The sequence below is a fragment of the Ascaphus truei genome, chromosome 21 (genome assembly GCF_040206685.1).
Source record: "Ascaphus truei isolate aAscTru1 chromosome 21, aAscTru1.hap1, whole genome shotgun sequence".
NCBI lineage: Eukaryota > Metazoa > Chordata > Amphibia > Anura > Ascaphidae > Ascaphus > Ascaphus truei.
The window spans coordinates 5422222-5444332 of record NC_134503.1 but is presented as its reverse complement, the minus strand read 5'-3'; the positions used below and the strand labels follow the sequence as shown (position 1 = coordinate 5444332).

The window sequence follows — 22111 nt, the reverse complement described above, 5'->3', positions numbered from 1 at the left end:
ACCGTGCACCCCAAAACTGGAACAATCTACCGGAGACTCTCACAGCTACCACTATTCTAGGTTCTTCCAAAACTAAAGCCGTCTCACATTTTAACCTGGTCTGTAACCATTACTTACGCCTATAATATATGTTACCTTTCACTGTGCATGCAATGTCTTGTATATAATGTATACCCTGTTCACTTATGTAACTATGTATTTGTAACCATGTATTATTTGTCATCATAACTCTATGCCCAGGAAATACATGAAAACGAGAGGTAACGCTTAATGTATTACTTCCTGGTAAAACATTTAAAAAATAAATAAATCCCAAATATCACTGTTAGTACTATTGGCCAAAAACTTCATTCCAAGCAACCTTACCAGGTAAGTGGAGAACCCGTCATTCTTGGTCCTGTCCAGGCTGAATCCAAACTAAGGGTGAAGAAGAACCATTAGTGGCCTTGAACTAAGGGTCTCTGCCAGAGGGAATATACCCTTCTTGGGAAAGGGGGGGGGGAGGGAGAAAAGAGAGATATTTTTATTTACAGGTCCTCAGTACCACTGCTTTTTGTGCTGTTTACATTTTATTAAACTTACTGTTTTACATTTTATTGAAAGGAAAGTGGGTTTGCTTTAAGCTTTTGAAGCATAAATCTTTCTAAAATATGAAACAATTAGCTCCTCCCTCTGCCCCCAATGATTAATACATTCAGTAATGTTTAATATCCAACAGTACCACTACTTTTTTTAAGCCACTTCAGCCACTGAGATCACTTATCTGGTGACTTACAGTGGAGCTGCCAAGTTTTGAGAGATCCCCGTTGCCCTTCACAGAGAGGCTGTTAACAGTCACATCCATAGACCCGTTCATGAAGAAGCCAAACGTGTTGAGATGAACTTTTTGCCGCATGTCATCCTGGGAAAGAAATGAAGGGAGGCAAACCGTGACAAGCCACTGCTACGCACCCTGTTATGTGTTGACAATGTCACCTCCGTACTTTGTGCCTTTAAAGCATCCCAGTGTTCAGCCTTTCACTTAACCCCTTCCACAGCCAAAGGGCAGAAGAAAAGCCCCACAAGCGACAACATACAGGATTTTAACCCCTAGGCTGCCAGATGGGGCGAGCAAAATCACATTGCTGAACCCTTAGGCAACACTGAGGTTAATGCAGGAAGGGGGGGGGCAACTCCAGTCCTCAAGGGCCAACAACAGGTCAGGTTAAGGATATCCCTGCTTCCGCACAGGTGGCTCAATGACCGAGCCACCTGTGCCAAAGCAGGGATATCCTTAAAAACCATGTTGGGGGCCCTTGAGGGCTGGAGTTGTCCACCCCCTGGGTGAATGTCACTAAATTCCCATTACAAGTCCCCTCTCTATCACCAGCCAGACTGAGATACCTTCTGTATCCCTTCTACTCCTTTACTATCGCAACTCCTCTTTCTCTCCCTATTTGCCACTCTTAGAACACCCCCCACCCTCACGTCGCCCCCTCCCGGATCTCCTTACCCTCCCCAGGATCCCGGATGCCCTGTCTGCCTCCCCCCGCACCCCCACCACCTCCTCCACTCTCCTCAATACCTTCAAGGTGAGGTGGTGAACCCGGGCCCAGGAAACGGGCAGGAGCACCGCGCTCCAGAGAACCAGCACCGAGGCCGCAACCCCGGAGCCGACATGACCGCGCAGCGCCATGTTTATTCCAGCATCAGCACCACTCTCACTTCCGGGAACGGGAAACCACGCCCCCTTCCAACCACCCCGCCGGTCACATGACCAGCTCCCCCCTTCCTGCTGCCATGGTTACCAGAGAGCCTCCTCCACAGACCTAGTCCATGCAGTGACGTCATCAACGCGTCACCTCAAAGTAGTTAAGGGGCATTTCAATCCCACTCCAGTGCATTCTGGTACTTCTAATAAAATAATAAATAAATACCAATCGTTAACATTTAGGCTACGCTTATAGTGCCGGCGACGGTGACGTCAGGCTACGGTCGCTGGAAAAATCAAATTGAGATGACTTCCAGCGATCGCGACCAAGCCGTCGCTATGTCGCGCTTACTATAAGCGCACGCGACAGGAGCAATGTATTTGTTTTGACGTGACGTCGCTGTCGCCGGCACTATAAGCGCAGCCTTAGGAATAATAATAATGTGAGATTGGCATATATATGAACCCGCAAATAACGCAAGAATTATATAAAAATGTGACATTAAACCGCCCACTTGTAAATTACCAGCAAAAACAAAAGTCCGGGAGGGCGGCCACTCCGATGGTGAGTACACGGAAATAGGGACACCTTAGTTCCTCTGTCATTGTGGGATACAGGAGCTTACAAGCCACTGAGCATCTGCTATGAAGGCTCCGTAACTCGCGCAGTGTATTATATGTAGGGTGACCAGATTTGCCCCCGGCAAAAACCAGGACCAATGTCACGCATGCGTGATCCCAGCTTCTTGTGCGCATGCGCGATCGGCACTTCCCAGCTGCTTGTGCGCATGCGCGATCATCATTTGCCGACTGCGTATGCGTGCTCATGCGCATGTGCGATTGGAGCTTGCCGGTGGCGCATGCGCAATAGCAGCCAGAAAGTGCCGATCACGCATGCGCAGTTGGAAAACGCTCATCTTGCATCCACAGTTGGCGCACCCCAGCGGGACAGAAAACCGGGACAGAGCTCGAAAAAAACGGGACTGTCCCGGCTAAACCAGGATGTCTGGTCACCTTAATAATATGCAGAGACTTTCACAAAGCAAACACTGGATTTATTTGTTTGCACTAATATATACATAGAAGTGGTGATAATTTCCCTGCAACCGGCTGATTTTTTAGCAAACCGGTCAGCGATCTTCAAGTTGCCATATTTAGCTGAAGGCTCAGAGCTTCAACCAATAGGAGACAGGCAGTGGAGCGCAAATCAGCTCTCACACAGATTCAAGAATAGGTACAATAATGAGTACAAGTGGTTTTAATAGGTGCATGGTATAAGAGGTACACTACCTGTAAAATAGGTACAGTTGGAAGGTATGAGAGGGTGAATATCTAAAATTCAGGTGCTGCTGTCCTTCAAGTGCTCACAATCCTTCAAACAAGGCTCTCTGTAAAATAAATATATACTATATTGTATAAAATGTTTATTTTACTTATAGAAGACAGGAACGCAGTATTAACACTTTGTAAACTGTCGAACCACATAGGTAGTGCTCTTATTAGAGTGTCCATTCAGCTTGCTAAGGCCCAGACTCAATAAACACTGTTAAATCAGGGGAAAACTTGACCTAAATCAGAAACGGACGTTATTTACCATGAGATTGATGGTGTACTCATAAAACAAATTATATGCAGAAATGATGGTTATCTGCTCAGCCTCTCCCGTGACCTGTGTGCGGGATGCTCTGTGAGCGAACCCCAGTTCAGCCCACCACACAAACATTACCATCATTTAAAAATGTTTAAACCCAGGTACTGCAACACCACTTGAACCCCTAGTTCCAACTAGGGTTGCCAGGCGGCTTCTCCCAAAATACTGGACACAATAGTGAAAGGTGCAATACGCTCGAGACACAGACAGACACACACACCCCTCTCACGTCTCTCCGCTCCATGTTGTTTCCTCCTCTCCTTGGCCCCACCCCCAGGCTCCTGACACCTCTTCCTGATTGGCTGCATTACCCAGCAGCAGTCAATCAGGATGGAGGAAGCTGTCCAGCCCCCTAGCAACAGCCCTGCTCTCTCCCTGCTCTGGGAAATCCTGCAGCCCCCCAAGCCGGTCAGGTCACTAAGCCCTGAGAGGTATTTATTTATAAAATGTTTTACCAGGAAGTAATACATTGAGAGTTACCTCTCGTTTTCAAGTATGTCCTGGGCACAGCATTATGATGGATATAGAGGTAATACCGGTATACACATACATGTCCAGAGAGGTAATACCGGTATACACATACATGTCCAGAGAGGTAATACCGGTATACACATACATGTCCAGAGAGGTAATACCAGTATACACATACATGTCCAGTATTACCTCATTTTTTACTGGACAGTGTCCAAATACAGGGCAGTCCGGTTCAGTACTGGACACCTGGCAACCCTAGTTCCAACCCCCATGGCCATACCTAAACCTGACAACACTCCCATCCAGACACTGAAATAAAACTTTGGCCTATTGCGTTTGCCCTATTTCAGTGTCTGGATGGGAGTACCGCTGGGATTAAGTATGACTTAATTAACACATTATTTTTTGCTGTTAACATTACCCGAGCTCTTCACGAGTAGGGTTTGCTTGTACAAACATCTGCTTTGCATATAATATTCATATAATTTTACCAAACGTCTGTTTTTTTATAATGCTTGGCTTTTAACGTGTTGTTAACACAAATGAGTTATGTTTTGAGAATACAGCGTTCCCATTCTTACTTTAACTAAGGCTGATGTTACGTATGGTGTAACAGAGATTAGGGAGTATGGGCCTAAAAGAGCACTCGGGGCAGAAATATTGGCAGGGGCACGGCACCAACAGGGTGGAAGTGCCGGGACCGGCACGGCGGCGGACAGGGGGACCGAACACTGAAGTTAGGCCCAACTTCAACTATCAGCCGTCTAGTTTGGCCGCTAACCTCTCCGCAATACATATACACTCACATCATATCGGAAAGGGCTGTTTAGTCGCTGAGGGACAGTTAGACCTGAGGTAGGAAAATTAGCGTTAGGATTAGGAGTTAAGGTTTTTACGGTAAGGGGTTCAGCTTTTTAGGTTAAGGGGACAAGTTTCAGGTTTTTAGGGTAAAGGGCAGGAGATGCATTAGCTACAGCGGCAAACTGTCCTGGCAGCCAAATGTCCCGGCGGTGAAACGGCCACGGCTGAATGGCCGTAGCTAAACAGCCCAAGACGTCACCATATTACAGCTGCAATATTGTACGCACATAGGATAGCTTAGCTGGGGTTCCAGAAGATCATTTAAAAATGGACCTGCATTTCCTGAAGGGATGTAACTCTCTGAACAATGTTTTTGGTATTAAACCGTATTAATTTCCCTCTGAAACGCTTTGCAGGCAGAGTGCACTGGGGAAGGGGCTAGCGACATTCTCAGATATTCTCTGTTTCTGGCGCACAAACCCAGCAATGATGTATTAATTTTACATGGTTGTATGATCAGGGCCAGCCAGGGTGCAGTGCCAGGGAAGGCGCCGGCAGGTGGAACCCACCACCCTGGCTTCTGCACCAGCAGCCACTCATCGCAAGCCACGCCCACCCCATTGTCAGTCTGCGTTCCAAGCCTCGCCCTGGGAGGACTGTTCCCGCCCCCGAAGAATTTGATTGGCCCCCCTGAATTTACCGTTATTCTGACTACCCCGCGTGCCCGAGCTGTCAGCCCTGGCCCCTCCTCTACTAGCCCGGCGGGACACGCCTCCCTGCCCGCCTCCCAGTCCTTCGCTTAAGCGCGCGCTGTTCTCGTGCACCCCGTTGCCAAGGCTGCCGAGTTACCCCCGTGGCCCCGCCCCTTTCCTCGTACACCGGGCGCGCGCGCTCTACACCCCCCCCATCGATGATTGTCTTTAGCCGTTAGACACCCTGTGTGTGTGTGTGTGTGTGTGAGAGAGCGCAAGAGACACCCTGATACCGGGGGAGAGGAGGGCAAGAGACACCCTGTGTGCGAGACAGAGCGCAAGAAACACCCGGTGTGTGTGTGTGAGAGAGCGCGCAAGAAACACCCGGTGTGTGTGTGAGAGAGCGCGCAAGAAACACCCGGTGTGTGTGTGAGAGAGAGGGCAAGAAACACCCTGTGTGTGTGTGTGAGAGAGAGAGAGAGAGAGCGCAAGAGACACCCTGTGTGAGAGGGCGCAAGAGACACCCTGTGTGAGAGGGCGCAAGAGACACCCTGTGTGAGAGGGCGCAAGAGACACCCTGTGTGAGAGGGCGCAAGAGACACCCTGGGGGAGGGAGAGGGCAAGAGACAGTCGGAGAGAGCGAGAGACACTGTGACACCGGAGAGAGACAGGCTCACACCGGGACGGAGAGAGATTCCGTGTCAGACATCCTGCGAATGTGAGAGACGGTGACCTCCTCGGAGAGGGATTGTGAGAGACACCTCCCTTCCACCCCGAGGCAGAGACACCGAGTGCCGGGTATAGCGCTGCACTGAAGGGGAACCTCCCCGCAGTCCCGGACACCATGAGCTGGGGCTCGGAGCTCTGGGTAAGTGCCTGCTCTCCTCCTTATACCACTACCTGCCCCCCCCCCATGTCCTCACTATATGGCTATCTGCCCCCCCCCTAATGTCCTCGCTATATGGCTCTCTGCACCCCCCTATGTCCTCGCTATATGGCTCTCTGCACCCCCCTATGTCCTCGCTATATGGCTCTCTGCACCCCCCTATGTCCTCGCTATATGGCTATCTGCCCCCCCTATGTCCTCGCTATATGGCTATCTGCCCCCCCTATGTCCTCGCTATATGGCTATCTGCCCCCCCTATGTCCTCGCTATATGGCTATCTGCCCCCCTATGTCCTCGCTATATGGCTATCTGCCCCCCCTATGTCCTCGCTATATGGCTATCTGCCCCCCCTATGTCCTCGCTATATGGCTATCTGCCCCCCCCCCATGTACTCACTATATGGCTATCTGGGCCCCCTGTGTACTCGCTATATGGCTATCTGCCCCCCTATGTCCTAGCTATATGGCTATCTGCCCCCCCCCCCATGTACTCGCTATATGGCTATCTGGGCCCCCTGTGTACTCGCTATATGGCTATCTGCCCCCTATGTCCTAGCTATATGGCTATCTGCCCCCCCCCATGTACTCGCTATATGGCTATCTGCCCCCCCCATGTACTCGCTATATGGCTATCAGCCCCCCTATGTCCTAGCTATATGGCTATCTGCCCCCCCCTATGTCCTAGCTATATGGCTATCTGCCCTCCCTATGTCCTAGCTATATGGCTATCTGCCCCCCCCTATGTCCTAGCTATATGGCTATCTGCCCCCCCTATGTCCTAGCTATATGGCTATCTGCCCCCCCCTATGTCCTAGCTATATGGCTATCTGCCCCCCCTATGTCCTAGCTATATGGCTATCTGACCCCCCTATGTCCTAGCTATATGGCTATCTGACCCCCCCCCCGTGTCCTCGCTATATGGCTATCTGACCCCCCCCCCCCATATGTCCTCGCTATATGGCTATCTGACCCCCCCATGCCCTCGCTATATGGCTATCTGACCCCCCCATGTCCTCGCTATACGGCTATCTGCCCCCCCCCCCCCATGTCCTCGCTATACGGCTATCTGCCACCCCCCATGTCCTCGCTATACGGCTATCTGCCCCCCCCCCCATATCCTCGCTATATGCTATCTGTCCCCATATGTTCTTGCTAAGCAGTCTATGCGCTATCTTGCACCCCCTCTGTACCTCCTGGCAGCCTGCATGCCCCCCCCCCCTGTATCTCCTGGCAGTCTGCATGCCCCCCCCCCCCTGTATCTCCTGGCAGTCTGCATGCCCCCCCCCCTTGTATCTCCTGGCAGTCTGCATGCCCCCCCCCCTGTATCTCCTGGCAGTCTGCATGCCCCCCCCCCTGTATCTCCTGGCAGTCTGCATGCCCCCCCTGTATCTCCTGGCAGTCTGCATGCCCCCCCCCCCCTGTATCTCCTGGCAGTCTGCATGCCCCCCCCTGTATCTCCTGGCAGTCTGCATGCCCCCCCCCCCTTGTATCTCCTGGCAGTCTGCATGCCCCCCCCCCCCCCTGTATCTCCTGGCAGTCTGCATGCCCCCCCCCTGTATCTCCTGGCAGTCTGCATGCCCCCCCCCTTGTATCTCCTGGCAGTCTGCCCGCCCCTCCCCCTGTATCTCCTGGCAGTCTCTGCCCGCCCCTCCCCCTGTATCTCCTGGCAGTCTCTCCCCCCCCCCCCACCCCTGTATCTCCTGGCAGTCTCCCCCCCCCCCACCCCTGTATCTCCTGGCAGTCTCTCCCCCCCCCCCCCACCCTGTATCTCCTGGCAGTCTCTCCCCCCCCACCCCTGTATCTCCTGGCAGTCTTTCCCCCCCCACCCCTGTATCTCCCCCCCCCCACCCCTGTATCTCCCCCCCCACCCCTGTATCTCCCCCCCCCACCCCTGTATCTCCCCCCCCCACCCCTGTATCTCCCCCCCCCACCCCTGTATCTCCCCCCCCCACCCCTGTATCTCCCCCCCCACCCCTGTATCTCTCCCCCCCCACCCCTGTATCTCCCCCCCCCACCCCTGTATCTCCCCCCCCCACCCCTGTATCTCCCCCCCCCACTCCTGTATCTCCCCCCCCCACCCCTGTATCTCCCCCCCCCACCCCTGTATCTCCCCACCCCTGTATCTCCCCCCCCTCACCCCTGTATCTCCTGGCAGTCTCTCCCCCCACCCCCACCCCTGTATCTCCTCCCACCCCCACCCCTGTATCTCCTGGCAGTCTTCTCCCCCCCCTGTATCCTCGCTGTCTGCCCCCCCTGTATCCTCGCTGTCTGCCCCCCCTGTATCCTTGCTGTCTGCCCCCCCCTGTATCCTCGCTGTCTCCCCCCTCCCCCCCTGTATCCTCGCTGTCTCCCCCCTCCCCCCCTGTATCCTCGCTGTCTGCCCCCTGTATCTCCTCGCTAGACGGCTATCTGCTCTTCCCCTCTCCATCCCTTACAGATACACAGACTAGCCCTCCCCACATGCTAGTTCTTTATATTATCGGTCATCTGCTACATTGGACACCAATCTGCTGTGTGTGTGCCCCTTCCATATTTACCCCTTTCATCTCTGATGCAGTTGTATGCCGCGTCCATACCCAGCTCTCTGCCTTTTCTCTTTAGACAGCAGCCCCTCTACTTGAAATAGATACAGTAATAAATATCCCTGATAAGGATTCACCTCTGTTTAGCTAGGGATATTTAGGTTGCTGATTTAGTAACATTCTTCACCAGTAAAAATAAGATGATACAGCTGTCATTTCCCTCAAATGCAGTTACCTGCCTCCCATCTCCCGATCATTTTATCTGTAACCCACAGCCATATTGCAAGTCCTTCCCTGCCACGCAGCTCTCATCTCTGTGGTTTGCCTCTAGGCACCTCTGTCTCTCAGTATACATAAGATGGAGTTGCCATGTGCTGGAGAGTCCATTCAAGTAGTTTTTGTTGTTTTTTTTTTGTTAAGCGGGCTGTGTAGGGACATATTTTTGGGGTTTGGAAGGGGGTAGATTTGTTGAGCCATAAAACAGTCACCAATAAATCATTAGAATCCGTTTACCAATGAGTTTACTCACTGTTCACCAGAAATTGGTTCTAAGGTGTGTTTGTTGGGAAAACGGTGCAACTGCTTTTGTTCATTTTTAAGGCTTTGGCTACTTGTGTTTGCAGGTATTGAGAATCCTGACATTGGTGCCTTCTGAGGCAAGAGCCATTAAGTCGAGACTTCCAGAAAGAGATTGATGTGACACGCATGTAATTGAAAAATATTTTGCACATATTTGTTTGACCTACATACTAATATTGAGGGGTGATTACTCCAGAGACGCCCGTTATGGAGATATATAATAATAACTTTTTTTCATATAGCGAGTGCTTTTCTCCCAATGGGACTCAATTACAGTATAGTGATCGGTACGCAGCATTGTACATAGGTGTTTTGATTTTTTTACAGACACAGTTCCTGTCCAGATTAGTTTACAATCTATATTTTTGGTGCCTGAAACACAAGGAGATAAAGTGACTGACGGCTCCCCTGCTTCAAACTTGTTATCAGTCAGTGCCTTTGCTCCCTGAGCTGCTCCTTCAGCCTGTATCTATGTTTTTTTCTTGTTACCTCCCTTGTGGTACAGATTTGGTGAACCAATCACAGTGGTAGTATCATTGGAACACAATGTTGTTGCATGTATAGTTCAGTGATGTAACTATTATTGATTCACTTGCTAAGGCTGCGTCCATGGTGAGTGATGGCAGGCTGAGGGAAAGCGGGTGCTTTCCCTGGCCTTAGACCGCGCGCCGTCCGGGGGCGTGTCGGAGGGCGGGCCAGTGACGTCACGGAGCTGGTTCGCCCTCATTGGGCGAACCGCTCACGTGACCGGCCCTGCGCTCCCATGAGCGCGAAAATTTTAAATTTTGCTAAGACTTGCGCTTCCGCACGCTTGCGGAAGCGTAAGCGAGCCCCTGCTAAAGCCGCTCTCATTGCGGCTGCAGGGGCTCAGTGCCGACCGTAAGCGCGCCTCAGCACGGGTCAGCGCATAAGTGCTGACCATGCCCGAGGCCTAAGAAGGATGCTGCAGCCAGCCATGTGTTCCTGTGTTTGCACCTGCTAGAGAGGTGGTGCAAGTTGAACTGTAGGGGGATACTGGGCACCTTTCATGCAGCAATGCATCCCAAAAAGTCTAGTGGCCTCCCAAAGCATAATCCTTGTCTCCCAGTTATTTTTTTCTCAGGGAGGCCTCTGGTTCTGTCTCCATTGTTTCTAGTAAAAGCAGTTGGTTTCGACATTCCCAATCAATAACAAGAAAGTTTTAGAACTAGGCGCTCCCATCCCGGGGGGTTGGGACTGGGCGCTCCCATCCCGGGGAGGTTGGGACTGGGCGCTCCCACCCCTGGGTGGTTGGGACTGGGCGCTCCCACCCCTGGGTGGTTGGGACTGGGCGCTCCCACCCCGGGGGGGTTGGGACTGGGCGCTCCCACCCCGGGGGGGTTGGGACTGGGCGCTCCCACCCCGGGGGGGTTGGGACTGGGCGCTCCTAATCAATGATAACACAAGAAGTATGAGAGAAAAATATGAGTGGCTCTGATTGCTGCTTTAAATTCTTGTCGGAAAGTAGTTCATGCTGAGTAGTAATAACAATGGAAAAGTAGATTGACAGCATTTCTGTATTTATGCAAATGGAAGCCTGAGGCTTTTATGTAAGAGAGAGAATATATGTATATCTTTATTTGTATCTATGTGCATGATGGCTCACAGCAGTAATAGATACAACAACAAAAACATGAGATATTCTATATAATGGAAAAACACTTCAAACATAACTCACACCCAAAGAGCTTACAATCTAACTGGCATGTAGGAAGAACTTAACTCTTTGGAAGCCCTCTGATGGGTCTGGCACCCCAGGAGCCCCCCATGATGTAGTAGCTACATCATAATGTAGTTGCTTATTTTTGTAGGGGACATCACATGGTCAGACTGCTATCTGACAGGAAGAGGAGGACGACTCCTCTTCTGTTCTGTCATCAATGACAGCGCGATCACATGGTGCTGCGGCCCCTCCGGCACTGAAAGGGTTAAAGGAACTGTAGGCACGTATATGGTGAGTGCATATGCAAGGGGTGAGTACTTTGGAGCTCCTGAAATACTTTGCTAAAGAGGTGTTTTTTTGAGATGGGCGTTGAAGGTGGAGAGAGAAGGTGCTTGGTGTATAAGTATATTGAGTAGAAAGGTCATTCCAGTGATGCAGGGCAATAAGTGAGATGTTTTTAGGTGGGAGAGGGCTTTAGCTACAAAGGGGTAGATAGAAGACATCATTGACCAGTGAGTAGCCTGAAAGAGAGAAGGGGAATTTTGTAACTAATACAGTTCTTAATGGAAAGCCAGAAGAGCGGCTGCTGCAGGAGAGAAGCAGGTGACTCACTCCGCCACCAGCCACTTTGCTGCTATGCTAAGTGCCCCAACCCTAAAAGCTCCTACCCTAAATGAACCACCTACTTTTACCGCTAAAGCCCTTAAATGAACCCCTACCCTGAAACGTAATTAAACTTGCCTTAGAAGTTGCAGGCGGCATGGATTCCAGCAGTGGATCGGTGACGGCGTAAGTCACAGCGAAACGGCCAAAACCTAAGTTTTCAACAGCTTGTATAAGCTAGATAATTTGTTACCGGTTCTGTGCCTGTTCTACAACAATGAACACGTGTTTTACCCATCAGTGTGGAAGGGGCCTACAACGCATTGCCTTTTGCTGTATTTTGAGGGTATTGTATTGTATTGTATGCCTTTATTTATATAGCGCCATTAATGTACATAGCGCTTCACAGTAGTAATACATGTGGTAATCAAATAAATAACAGATAATATAAATAACAGATCATGGGAATAAGTGCTTTAGACATAAAAGTAACATTAAGGAAGAGGAGTCCATGCCCCGAGGAGCTTACAGTCTAATTGGTAGGTAGGGAGAACATACAGAGACAGTAGGAGGGAGTTCTGGTAAGTGCGTCTGCAGGGGGCCAAGCTTTATGGATCATGTGTTCAGAATATCCACAGTGCTATTCATATGCTTCTTTAAGCAAGTGTGTCTTAAGGTGGGTCTTAAAGGTGGATAGAGAGGGTGCTAGTCGGGTACTGAGGGGAAGGGCATTCCAGAGGTGTGGGGCAGTCAGTGAAAAAGGTTTAAGGCGGGAGAGGGCTTTAGATACAAAGGGGGTAGAAAGAAGACATCCTTGAGAAGAACGCAAGAGTCTGGATGGTGCATAACGAGAAATTAGGGCTGAGATGTAAGGAGGGGCAGAAGAATGTAAAGCTTTAAAAGTGAGGAGAAGAATGGAGTGTGAGATGCAGGATTTGTTCGGAAGCCAGGAGAGGGATTTCATGAGGGGAGATGCTGAGACAGATCTAGGAAAGAGTAGAGTGATTCTGGCAGCAGCATTTAGGATAGATTGTAGGGGAGACAGATGAGAGGCAGGAAGGCCGGACAGCAGGAGGTTACAGTAATCAAGACGGGAGAGAATGAGGGCCTGTGTCAGGGTTTTAGCAGTCGAGCAACAGAGGAAAAGGCGTTTCTTTGTTATATTGCGGAGGAAAAAGCGACAAGTTTTAGAAATGTTTTGAATGTGAGGGGCGAATGTGAGAGAGGAGTCGAGTGTGACCCCTAGGCAGCGTGCTTGGGCTACTGGGTGAATGATCGTAGTTCCAACAGTAATGTGGAAGGAGGTAGTAGGGCCCGGTTTGGGAGGAAGTATGAGGAGCTCTGTTTTAGCCATGTTTAGTTTAAGGCGGCGGAGGGCCATCCAGGATGATATAGCAGAGAGACATTCAGAAACTTTGGTTTGTACAGCAGGTGTAAGGTCGGGTGTTGAAAAGTATATTTGTGTGTCGTCAGCATAGAGGTGATAATTAAACCCAAAAGATGTTATTAGGTCACCTAGAGAGAGTTTGTACAGAGAAGAGAAGAGGTCCCAGGACAGAGCCCTAGGGTACCCCCACAGAGAGATCAATAGAGGAGGAGGTGGTGTTAGCAGAAGATACACTGAAAGTACGATGCGAGAGGTAGGATGAGATCCAGGATAGAGCTTTGTTCCAAATACCAAGACTATGGAGAATGTGGAGGAGAAGAGGGTGGTTATAGAGATTGGTCAGAAGTGACTCGAAGCAGAAATATGAAGACATTCCTTATGAGATATGGAACATGGTCTTTGATAGTGAGCAAATAATAATTGTTTGTTCTTGTATAGCGCTGCTAGTTTTACATAGCGCTTTACAGAGACATTTTGCAGACAGTCTCTGTCCCGTGGAGCTTACAATCTATTTTGGTGCTTGTGGCACAGGGAGATAAAGTGACTTGCCTAAGGTCACAAGGAGCCTGCCCCGGGAATTGAACCAGGTTCCCCTGCTTCAAACTCTGTGCCAGTCAGTGTCTTTACTAACTGAGCCGCTCCTTCTCTCCAAATGTTTTTCATATACAGCCTGGCAAGATCCCTCTCCGTTTTCATTTTCATTTGAGGTGACTTTTTCAAGTTTTGATATTTTGTGGTGGAAAGGAACATTCTGTTGTTGCCTCCTGATTTCTGATAAGAGCTTATATGTATTGCCTATGAATGAATGTTCTCTGACACATGCAGTCAGAAGAATAGTTGCATAAGTATTAGTGTGAGCTCAGGCCACATGCTGCTTCCCCTTCCTATTAGAAATAGATCTGTTATTTCCTCCCATGATGTGGCTGTCCACATTTTACCAACTAAATAAAGTATATCTCTAAAATGTAGTTTGTTTTAAACATTTTCAATTCTGTTTAGTGGTTTCAAAATGACTCATTTTGGTTATGTGGGGGGAATGAGTGGATCTCCCCCCCCTCTTCCCCTCCCCCCCCCCCCCCTAAAACCTGACCTGTTGGTGGCCCCTGAGGACTGGAGTCTCCCACCTCTGATCTAAATGCTTATGATAAAATGTTCAGTTTTAAAGCACAAGCTTCTCTTAATCCAAATATTATTTATTGCAACCTATTTTTACTTCACCCACTTCATTCATATTGCATATTAAATTGTGAACTTGCATTTCCTATTTATTCATTTTGGAAATGCAGGTGATGTAAAAATACAGTTGCTCGGCTTGTCAAAAATGACACACATTATCTTGTAAGTGCTTTTACATTACATTTACATTTTACGTAATCAATACGCTCTTGTTTGTAATGTTATTTAAGGTGCATCGCACAGCAGCAACGATTGGAATAAAATATCCTAAATTGTTCTTTATTATTTGTAATCCGGACGTGAGTCAGTATTTTTGCAATTTAATTTTGAGTAGTTGCTTGTTGCGTTACAGATCAACAATGTCTCAAACTCTCCCCGATTAAATAATAATCCACACACAGCAGTTGGCTAGCTTCTTAAAACCTGTTTTCCCGCCATCTGCCATGAATTTTGGGAGATGTAACGGTCTATTATGTCTTTAAGATCTTGGTTAAACTGGGCCCTGTGCTGGGGTTTTCCTTTTTGGCTTTGCTTCAGCTGACTTTTTGTTAAGTACAGTGTTATTCACCACTTCCTATATTGACAAATGTCCAACCACAGCAAATCTACAAAAAATGTTTAGGCCGTGTGATAGATATATATCTATATCTATATCTATAAATAAATGTCAATACAACGGTATGCTCATCTGCATGTTTTAGGCAGGTCTGCAACCCCACCTTTCACCATTATCACCCAGCACACAGCACTTCCACTGCAGCAAGGGATTCTGGGGAATGACATGCAAATGAGCATACAGTGCCACTTTTTGCTTCAAAAACCATTTTTAACATGGATATATTTTTAACATGGATATATATTATATATATTATATATATATATATATATATATAATAACTTTTAATGATGGTGTTTTCCAGAGAACTTAAATATGTGATTGAGTTTCTGTAAGACTATACACGTTTACAGCATATAGATCTTCTTTGAGGGAGATGTTGCACCTGTATTTTTGTGTCTGAACCTCTATGAACTGTTTTGAGAATGGCCATTCATATTCTGTTGCAGCTTGAATGTTGTTGTGAAGACTGAAAATTTATATGGTTTAAAACAGGGGTAGCCAACTCCAGTCTTCAAGGGTTACCAGCAGGTCGGGTTTTCCGGATATCCCTGCTTCAGCACAGGTGGCTCAGTCCTCACTGATTGAGCCATCAGTGCTGAAGCAGGGATATCTAGAAAACCTGACCTGTTGATGGCCCTTGAAGACTGGAGTTGGCCACCCCTATTTTAAAGACTCCTGTATGGCATTACTGTTGTATTAAGGACTAGTGAGCAATTAAAAAAAACACATTTGATTTGAGAGGCAGTCATCTCCGTGCCTGCGGTCAGGCAATATTTAACTAAGCAATGTGTAGCAGTGAATAGATTTTACTCCTCGGTGAAGACAGAATTGTACTGTGCCAATTCATCAATAAAATAGACACATTTAAAAAAAAAAATATATATATATATATGGTTGGAACTAAAAGGTACGATGAGCACCAATGAAGCATGCTACTTAATTGGGTAGAATGCTAAAGTGGTACTGTATTTCTTTTATTTCACTTGTAATTTTTACCATGTATTTTAGTTGTTACTTAGTACTGTAGTATGACTATTAGTACAGTAATGAGTAATATAGCTGGTAGTGGTATTGTAATTCATAATAAACAGATGAATTTCAAAGAAGGGAACTATGTGAATTTCTCTGATGGCTTTTCGATATACCTGGATTTTCTGCCACTATTGGCTATTTTTTCCCCCAACTTTTTATTTATTTGCAGTTTTTTAAATGGGGTACAGGAAAACAAGACAGGGATTATACGCGTACACCGCAGTGCACAAACTGATACATTATAGAGCTTACATTCCTCTTTTTTGGATACTGAGATACTGTGATGGAGTAAATCATAATCTGGGCATTAACATTGTAAATAAATAAGGAAACACATATAAGTAAAGTTGGGGAGGGGGGGGGGGGGGTAAAGACTGTGTGCTCTGCTTCCGAACTCTTTTCATTGGGGCAGGTCCGACTAACCTAGAGTATTGTATGTCTTTATTTATATAGCGCCATTAATGTACATAGCGCTTCACAGCAGTAATACACGTGGTAATCAAATAAATAACAGATAATATAAATAACAGATCATGGGAATAAGTGCTTTAGATTTAAGGAAGAGGAGTCCCTGCCCCGAGGAGCTTTCTGTCTAATTGGTAGGAATGGGAGAACGTACAGAGACAGTAGGAGGGAGTTCTGGTAAGTGCATCTGCAGGGGGCCAAGCTTTATGTATCGTGTTCAGAGTAGAGCTGTTTCTCTGTTACCTCCTTATCCACCCTCCAAAGCAAACCAAGGATCTCAATACTGGGGGTACTTGTGAGGCGCTTCTTGCATTTTCCAAGGTGCCGCTATGCAACATCTCGTGGCCAAGATAATATTGGTGACCAGCTTGGCAGGGGCTCTTGGGATATCTGAAACTAGTCTGCCCAAAAGGGCCACCCAGCGATCGTGTCTCAGATTTGACACTTCACATCCTATTTATGAATTGGATGACCTTCTTCCAAAGAGGGGCCAGCACCGGGCACCCCCACTATATGTGTGACATCGAACTGTTCTGTCCGCATTCTCTGAAGCATGCCGTTGATTGGGAATTATATATGGATGGAGCCTGACCAGGGTCATATACCATCACAATAATCCTTTTTGAGTTGTCCGTAACCACAGTGCATATCGAGCACTTTGCTGCGGTTTCCGAAATGTTCACCCACTCCTCATCCCCCCCAGTACATCTCCTTGCTCTTCCTCCCTTTTCAGCATGTAAGCACATTTACTGTCTGCCCCAGGGCTGATCAGAATATGATATAAAGCAGATAGTATGCCCTTCTCCATATATCGATTGCTAAATAGGCATTCAAAGTATGTAGACGAGGGGGATACCCCGGCATTACGATATTGTGACAAAACGTTTTAACTGTAAGTAGTGGAATATTTCTCAGGGAGGTAGATTTCTCTTGTAATTCTAGGAATTATGTTTTCCTGAAAACAGATCTCCAACTCTAGTGATACCTGCAGTCTTCTAAACCTGGAATGCTCCCGCTGTTCTCCTGGGGTAAAAATCTGCGTTATCAAAGAGTGAGATCATAGTGGAACACTCCCCTGTGAGTTTGAATTTTAATTTAAGACTGTCCTACAGCGTCAGTGAGTGTCTGATCACCGGATGGGATAGGAGTACCAAACGTTCTATTTGTTTTGGTTAGCCAGAGGAGAGACTCGATGTTAGCTGGTTTGGATTCAGCGTGTTCTGTCAACCCATCCTCCTGTTTGTCTCTTAGGGTTCCATAATAGGATCTGACTCATTTGGGAAGCCATGAGTTTTGGGAGGGCTAGCCCTTCATATTCCGTAAGACAGGTCTTTAGAGGACCTCTCTTTTTAACCCATGATCGTTTCCCATTCCAAACAAATGTCGTAATATGGGATTGGAGGTCTTTAATGAGCTCTCTAACTGGAATCTTTGGATTGCATATTAGTTTTCTCTTCCTATAATTTTTAGCTCCAGTAATTTGCCACCTTTTTTTTTTTCTTCCATTAATTTCCCTGTAGCACCACAGAGAAGTCAACTTCTATTTAATCGTTATATAGAAGGACTTCGCCTTTTCTCTGCATTGTTCAAACCAGGAAGTTGCCCCAGAATTTAAGGCAATTCATCATCGTCTTTTCAGACAGGAATCCTGTGGCTCCGGTTTGAAAGTCACGGCAAAGTGATGTCTGCAGCTAAATGATTGGATGAGGCTTCCAAAAATATGTACAGGGAATAGTAGGATCTAGTAATCAAATTCCTTCGAACAATAATGCAACCAGACCAACATTTTCGAGGGCTTAAGCCATCAGCTAGTGTTGGTTACAATGACCTGATTAGGGTAATAAAGCACTTGGCGACTTGAAGGATGATATAATTATTGTCATATTCATAAGAGCGTATGTCTTTGGTTATACTACAGTTATGGCATATAATCTTTGAAAAACTGTTCAGATTAGTTCATTGCTGTATCCTGTGGTACTATGAGGGTTCAGAATATATTATGGGGGTTAGTGGTAAACCATTTTTTCCCCCAACACATTTAAAATGGAGAACTTGTTGAAAAATTCAACCCCACCCCAAGCCCTTTGTATGGAAATGAGGTGCTGTGATAGTAAAAGGGTTTAAGGGATATTAACGCCCCTAGTTTTGCTTCTCCCTGTGGGACATCAACAGAGAATACAAGTGGATTGGAGGGTAAATGATTACACAAGGGACATGGAGAAGCATGAGAACAACCAAGAGCGTTTCTGAATGGGGAATAAAGGTGTTTGTGTGAAGGACTGGAAGATAGAGAAACCCGCAAGACTTGGTTACGAGCAGAGTGACGCTGACTTACCTGCGCTCGACTTACCTGTGCTGTCTGTGTAATGCACACTTCCATGTTTTTTGAAGAAAGGGGTTGGAAAATGTACTGAGCTGATGGTAAGATTGATTTGTCATTGAAAGGAACAAAAAATAACTAGTATTACAACATAATATGTATGTGATTGTCGTGTCATATTCACATATGATTATCTTGCATAAGGTGGTGTGAATTTAATTGCATCTGAAAGCCAAGGAAGTCATTTCAAAAGTGGATTAATTAGGTGCTGTACGGTTAATTAATTTTAGTAACAGTAACTTTAACTTAATTAATAATTTGAGAAGTACATGAATCTCTTGTTGTTCTTGAGCTGTCTGAACATATTTCTCGCTAAATGTCTTGCTTCATCTGCAAGACAGGTGATCAGAGAATATTTTTTATTGATTAGTATTGCTTATGAGTTTGAAGAGTTTCAGATTTTCTAAAATAGTTGGGATTATTTTAGATTTCCGGATAACCAATTGATCATAAATTAGCAGAGCTATTGATCCCCGAATTCCAAGCATTCTTGTATAATAAGACCTGGGTTATGATCCCCCTAATAACGTTGTAATGGGACCTCTTTCATATCTGCATTTGTTCACACCTGGTTCCATGTTATGCACTTTTTATAGGAGGTGGTAATTGGATGTTCCTTTAAAAACGCTGAAGTTGGCATACCGACAAGCCCAACCTATGTTCTTTGTTGGTGAAAACAACATTTAAAACCTTCTCCTTCAGGGCTAAATTTGAAAGTGATGTTTAGCAGCCAAGTACAACCACCTTAATATATACATCATGCCCTAGGTAGATTATGGACGTACTCGCATCTTCCGAGGTGCTTCATACAAACCCTGTTTCACACTTCATCATTCTACTTCGCTGCTTCTCCTAATACATGAAGGGATGGAGAGAATTGTTTGTTTCATTATTGAAGGGAGAGCAGAGTTTGCAATCATTCTGTACCTATGTTATCTGCACTTGCAGTATTTATACCCATATTAACCCCTTGAGGGGCAGCAGTGCATTGCTTTCCCCTCTTTCATCCAAGTGGGTTAAGTGTACAAATGTTTGCTTCTAGCAGGCGTTGCCAATTTCACTCCTCAAGGGCCACCAACAGGTCAGGTTTTCAGGATATCCCTGCTTCAGCACTAGTGGATGTCAGACTGAGCCATTGATTGAGCCACCTGTGCTGAAACATGGACTGATTGAGCCAACTGTGCTGAAGTAAGGATATCCTGAAAACCTGACCTGTTGGTGGCCCTGGAAGACTGGAGTTGGACACCCCTGGGTTACAGCATATTTTTGATTACTGTTCTGTATAATCTTTTTTTCGATGTAACGAAACTGCAAATTGAAGCCCCCATCAGACATCAAGTTGCTCAGTTAAGGGGAGCTGCAGAGCAAACAGCCTTTCTGTGTTAACATACTGTAGGCCTAATTGCTGCGTTGACGTTATGTGCATAATACATTTTGTTTTATTCATTAGATAAAATAAAAGCTGTTTGTTTGTAGTGGGTCAGCAGTTCTGCAAATGTCTTTCACGTTGTTCTCCACCTACATACATACTGAGCGCATTCTTTTCTGTTTAGTCTTTATGTTTTGGAGACAAAGACAGGCCTCTGTTTCCAATATCTTTTTGTAAATTGTTTAGAGGAAAGCTTACCCAGTGACGTTCACATTAAAGAAATGTTATTGCATTGTAAGTCGTTGAAAACTGAATGCTAAAGGCATTTCTAAAGCTAAATAGCAATATATAAAGCAGGCTTTAAAATTAAAATCTAGTGTAAAGGGACATTAAACTATCTCGTTTTGGTACATTTGTGGGCCCACTCCCATCAGATTTAACCACAATGTAGATCTATCGCAAACCCTTTTTCATGTTTTCGAAATACTTTATTATGAGACTCTACAATTCACGTTCTTTTTGAAGAGAAATGGATGCATCGACCCGTTTCCATAGCCTGTTACTAAAAGGACATTCATGGGGAATTGCTTAAAACTCGACTTTGATCACTGCAATTTGGAACCATTTGATTTAGTAATAACCCCTAACTAGCCCCAAACCAATGCAGAACGCGGTGTGTGTCCTGTTATATTTTGTGTCGGTCTGTTCATGTTTTCATGTGTTTATACATGTTGCAAGGGGAACCTTTATTTTCAGTTATTGTGGCAGAACACTGATTACTAGTGCCGTATTTACGTGTATAAAATAACCTGTTTATAACTGTTTTATGGATTGCCAGTTATACAGTTGAACCCCCCCCCCCCAAAAAAGATACTCTTGTATCCTGCTGTTTTTATATTCAAAGTTGCTTAGTATCAGACTAAAAGCCTTACATGTTTGTTGGCTCTGTGTGATCAATACCATTAGTGTTTTTGAGATAACACTGTATTATTTATAAACTTAAAAGAACGCGGTTGATTTGCCTACTGGTATCTCAACCGTAATGCATTGAATATGTGCGTCCTGCTTCAATGGAAAATAAAACCGCTTATTCGTCACAACCGCCAAATCCCAAAGTGTTCAGTACGGTAGTTTCAAGTTGAATTATTTAACTGTGAAAGATGTGTGTGGCAAATAAATATAAAGCTAGAGCTCATCTTTTTATATTTATTTTGGATACCCATTTGTTTCACCTCCAAGTCGGGGGGGATTTAGTGGGAGGTATCCATCTTTAAGCTATATTTGTCCATACATGAGGGTTTATCCCGTTTCCCTCTTGGTTTTGTTGACTGCCATCAAAAAAAGTAATGCGTGGGACGCAGATCCTTAATTGTTCTACTGTCATTTTTTTAATTATATGAACTCAGTCAATCATTTTGTACATTTCCGTATTTGCTTTGCAAACAAACATGTAACATTTGCCAGCCATCATATGCAAACACAGATTGCAACTGAACATGAATCCTTTTGAAATGCTCAGAGCCGATCATGATTTTGGCAACCCCCAAACACTCACATCTTGAAGGGTTGTCCTTCTTTGTTATACAATATTTTGCAGTCATTAGACTTTGCACATCCCTCTAGTTGTGTGTGTTTTAAAAAAAAAATTGTGCTGCTTCCATCTTTGGTTGTTGTTCTTGTTGAAAGGGCAATAACCAAATCACTTTGCTCTCAAAGTATGGCAGACCCCTCTTGCACAGAAGGGGTTAATTGTAACTTGGGGTATTTGCAGGGGCGGAATTATTGGTGCAGCAAGTTCAAGCACTGGGACCCAGCGACCTTACGGGGCTCTCTGCTACAGAGTATGAGGTCGCAGGATTTCACAGGCTCGGCACTGCCCCGGGGGGGCCATAAATATTCTTCATGGAGGGCCCCTTTTCTTACTGCTTCCGCCTCTGGGTCTTTGCTTTAGATTACTATTTTATTTATCTATATCCCTTTGCATCTGAAAAATGACCAGCGGTTCCCATCTATTATTCCTTTTGACTTTGGCAATACTGTATACTGATACTTTATCTTTGTTTAAAACTTGCCCAACAAAATACTTTCCAGTGGCAATAAAATCT

At 46.2% G+C, this 22111-nt stretch overlaps 2 protein-coding genes across 27 annotated transcripts in view; one reads left to right on the top strand and one right to left on the bottom strand.

Annotated features, from left to right (window-relative positions):
* The window catches only part of GPR107 (G protein-coupled receptor 107), a 35525-nt gene extending 30860 nt beyond the window's left edge, over positions 1-4665 (bottom strand). The window contains exons 1-4 of one of the 2 annotated variants that reach the window (XM_075578677.1): positions 4622-4665; positions 2981-3078; positions 776-901; positions 367-417 (exon numbers count right to left, since the gene is read on the bottom strand). In XM_075578677.1, the coding sequence (XP_075434792.1) occupies positions 367-417; positions 776-895 (171 nt within the window). In that variant the 5' untranslated portion in view covers positions 896-901; positions 2981-3078; positions 4622-4665. Of the gene's footprint in view, positions 1-366; positions 418-775; positions 902-1564; positions 1724-2980; positions 3079-4621 lie in introns of those variants that run through there. The other variant, XM_075578676.1, reaches the window with a different exon arrangement.
* A 685-nt stretch (positions 4666-5350) lies between these two features.
* The window catches only part of FNBP1 (formin binding protein 1), an 89202-nt gene continuing 72441 nt past the window's right edge, over positions 5351-22111 (top strand). For 6 of the 25 annotated variants that reach the window (XM_075578665.1, XM_075578663.1, XM_075578659.1 and 3 more), the window contains exon 1: positions 5354-6176. In XM_075578665.1, coding sequence (XP_075434780.1) covers positions 6153-6176 — 24 coding nt within the window. In that variant the 5' untranslated portion in view covers positions 5354-6152. Of the gene's footprint in view, positions 6177-22111 lie in introns of all 25 variants that reach the window. The other 19 variants (XM_075578658.1, XM_075578651.1, XM_075578648.1 and 16 more) reach the window with 9 other exon arrangements.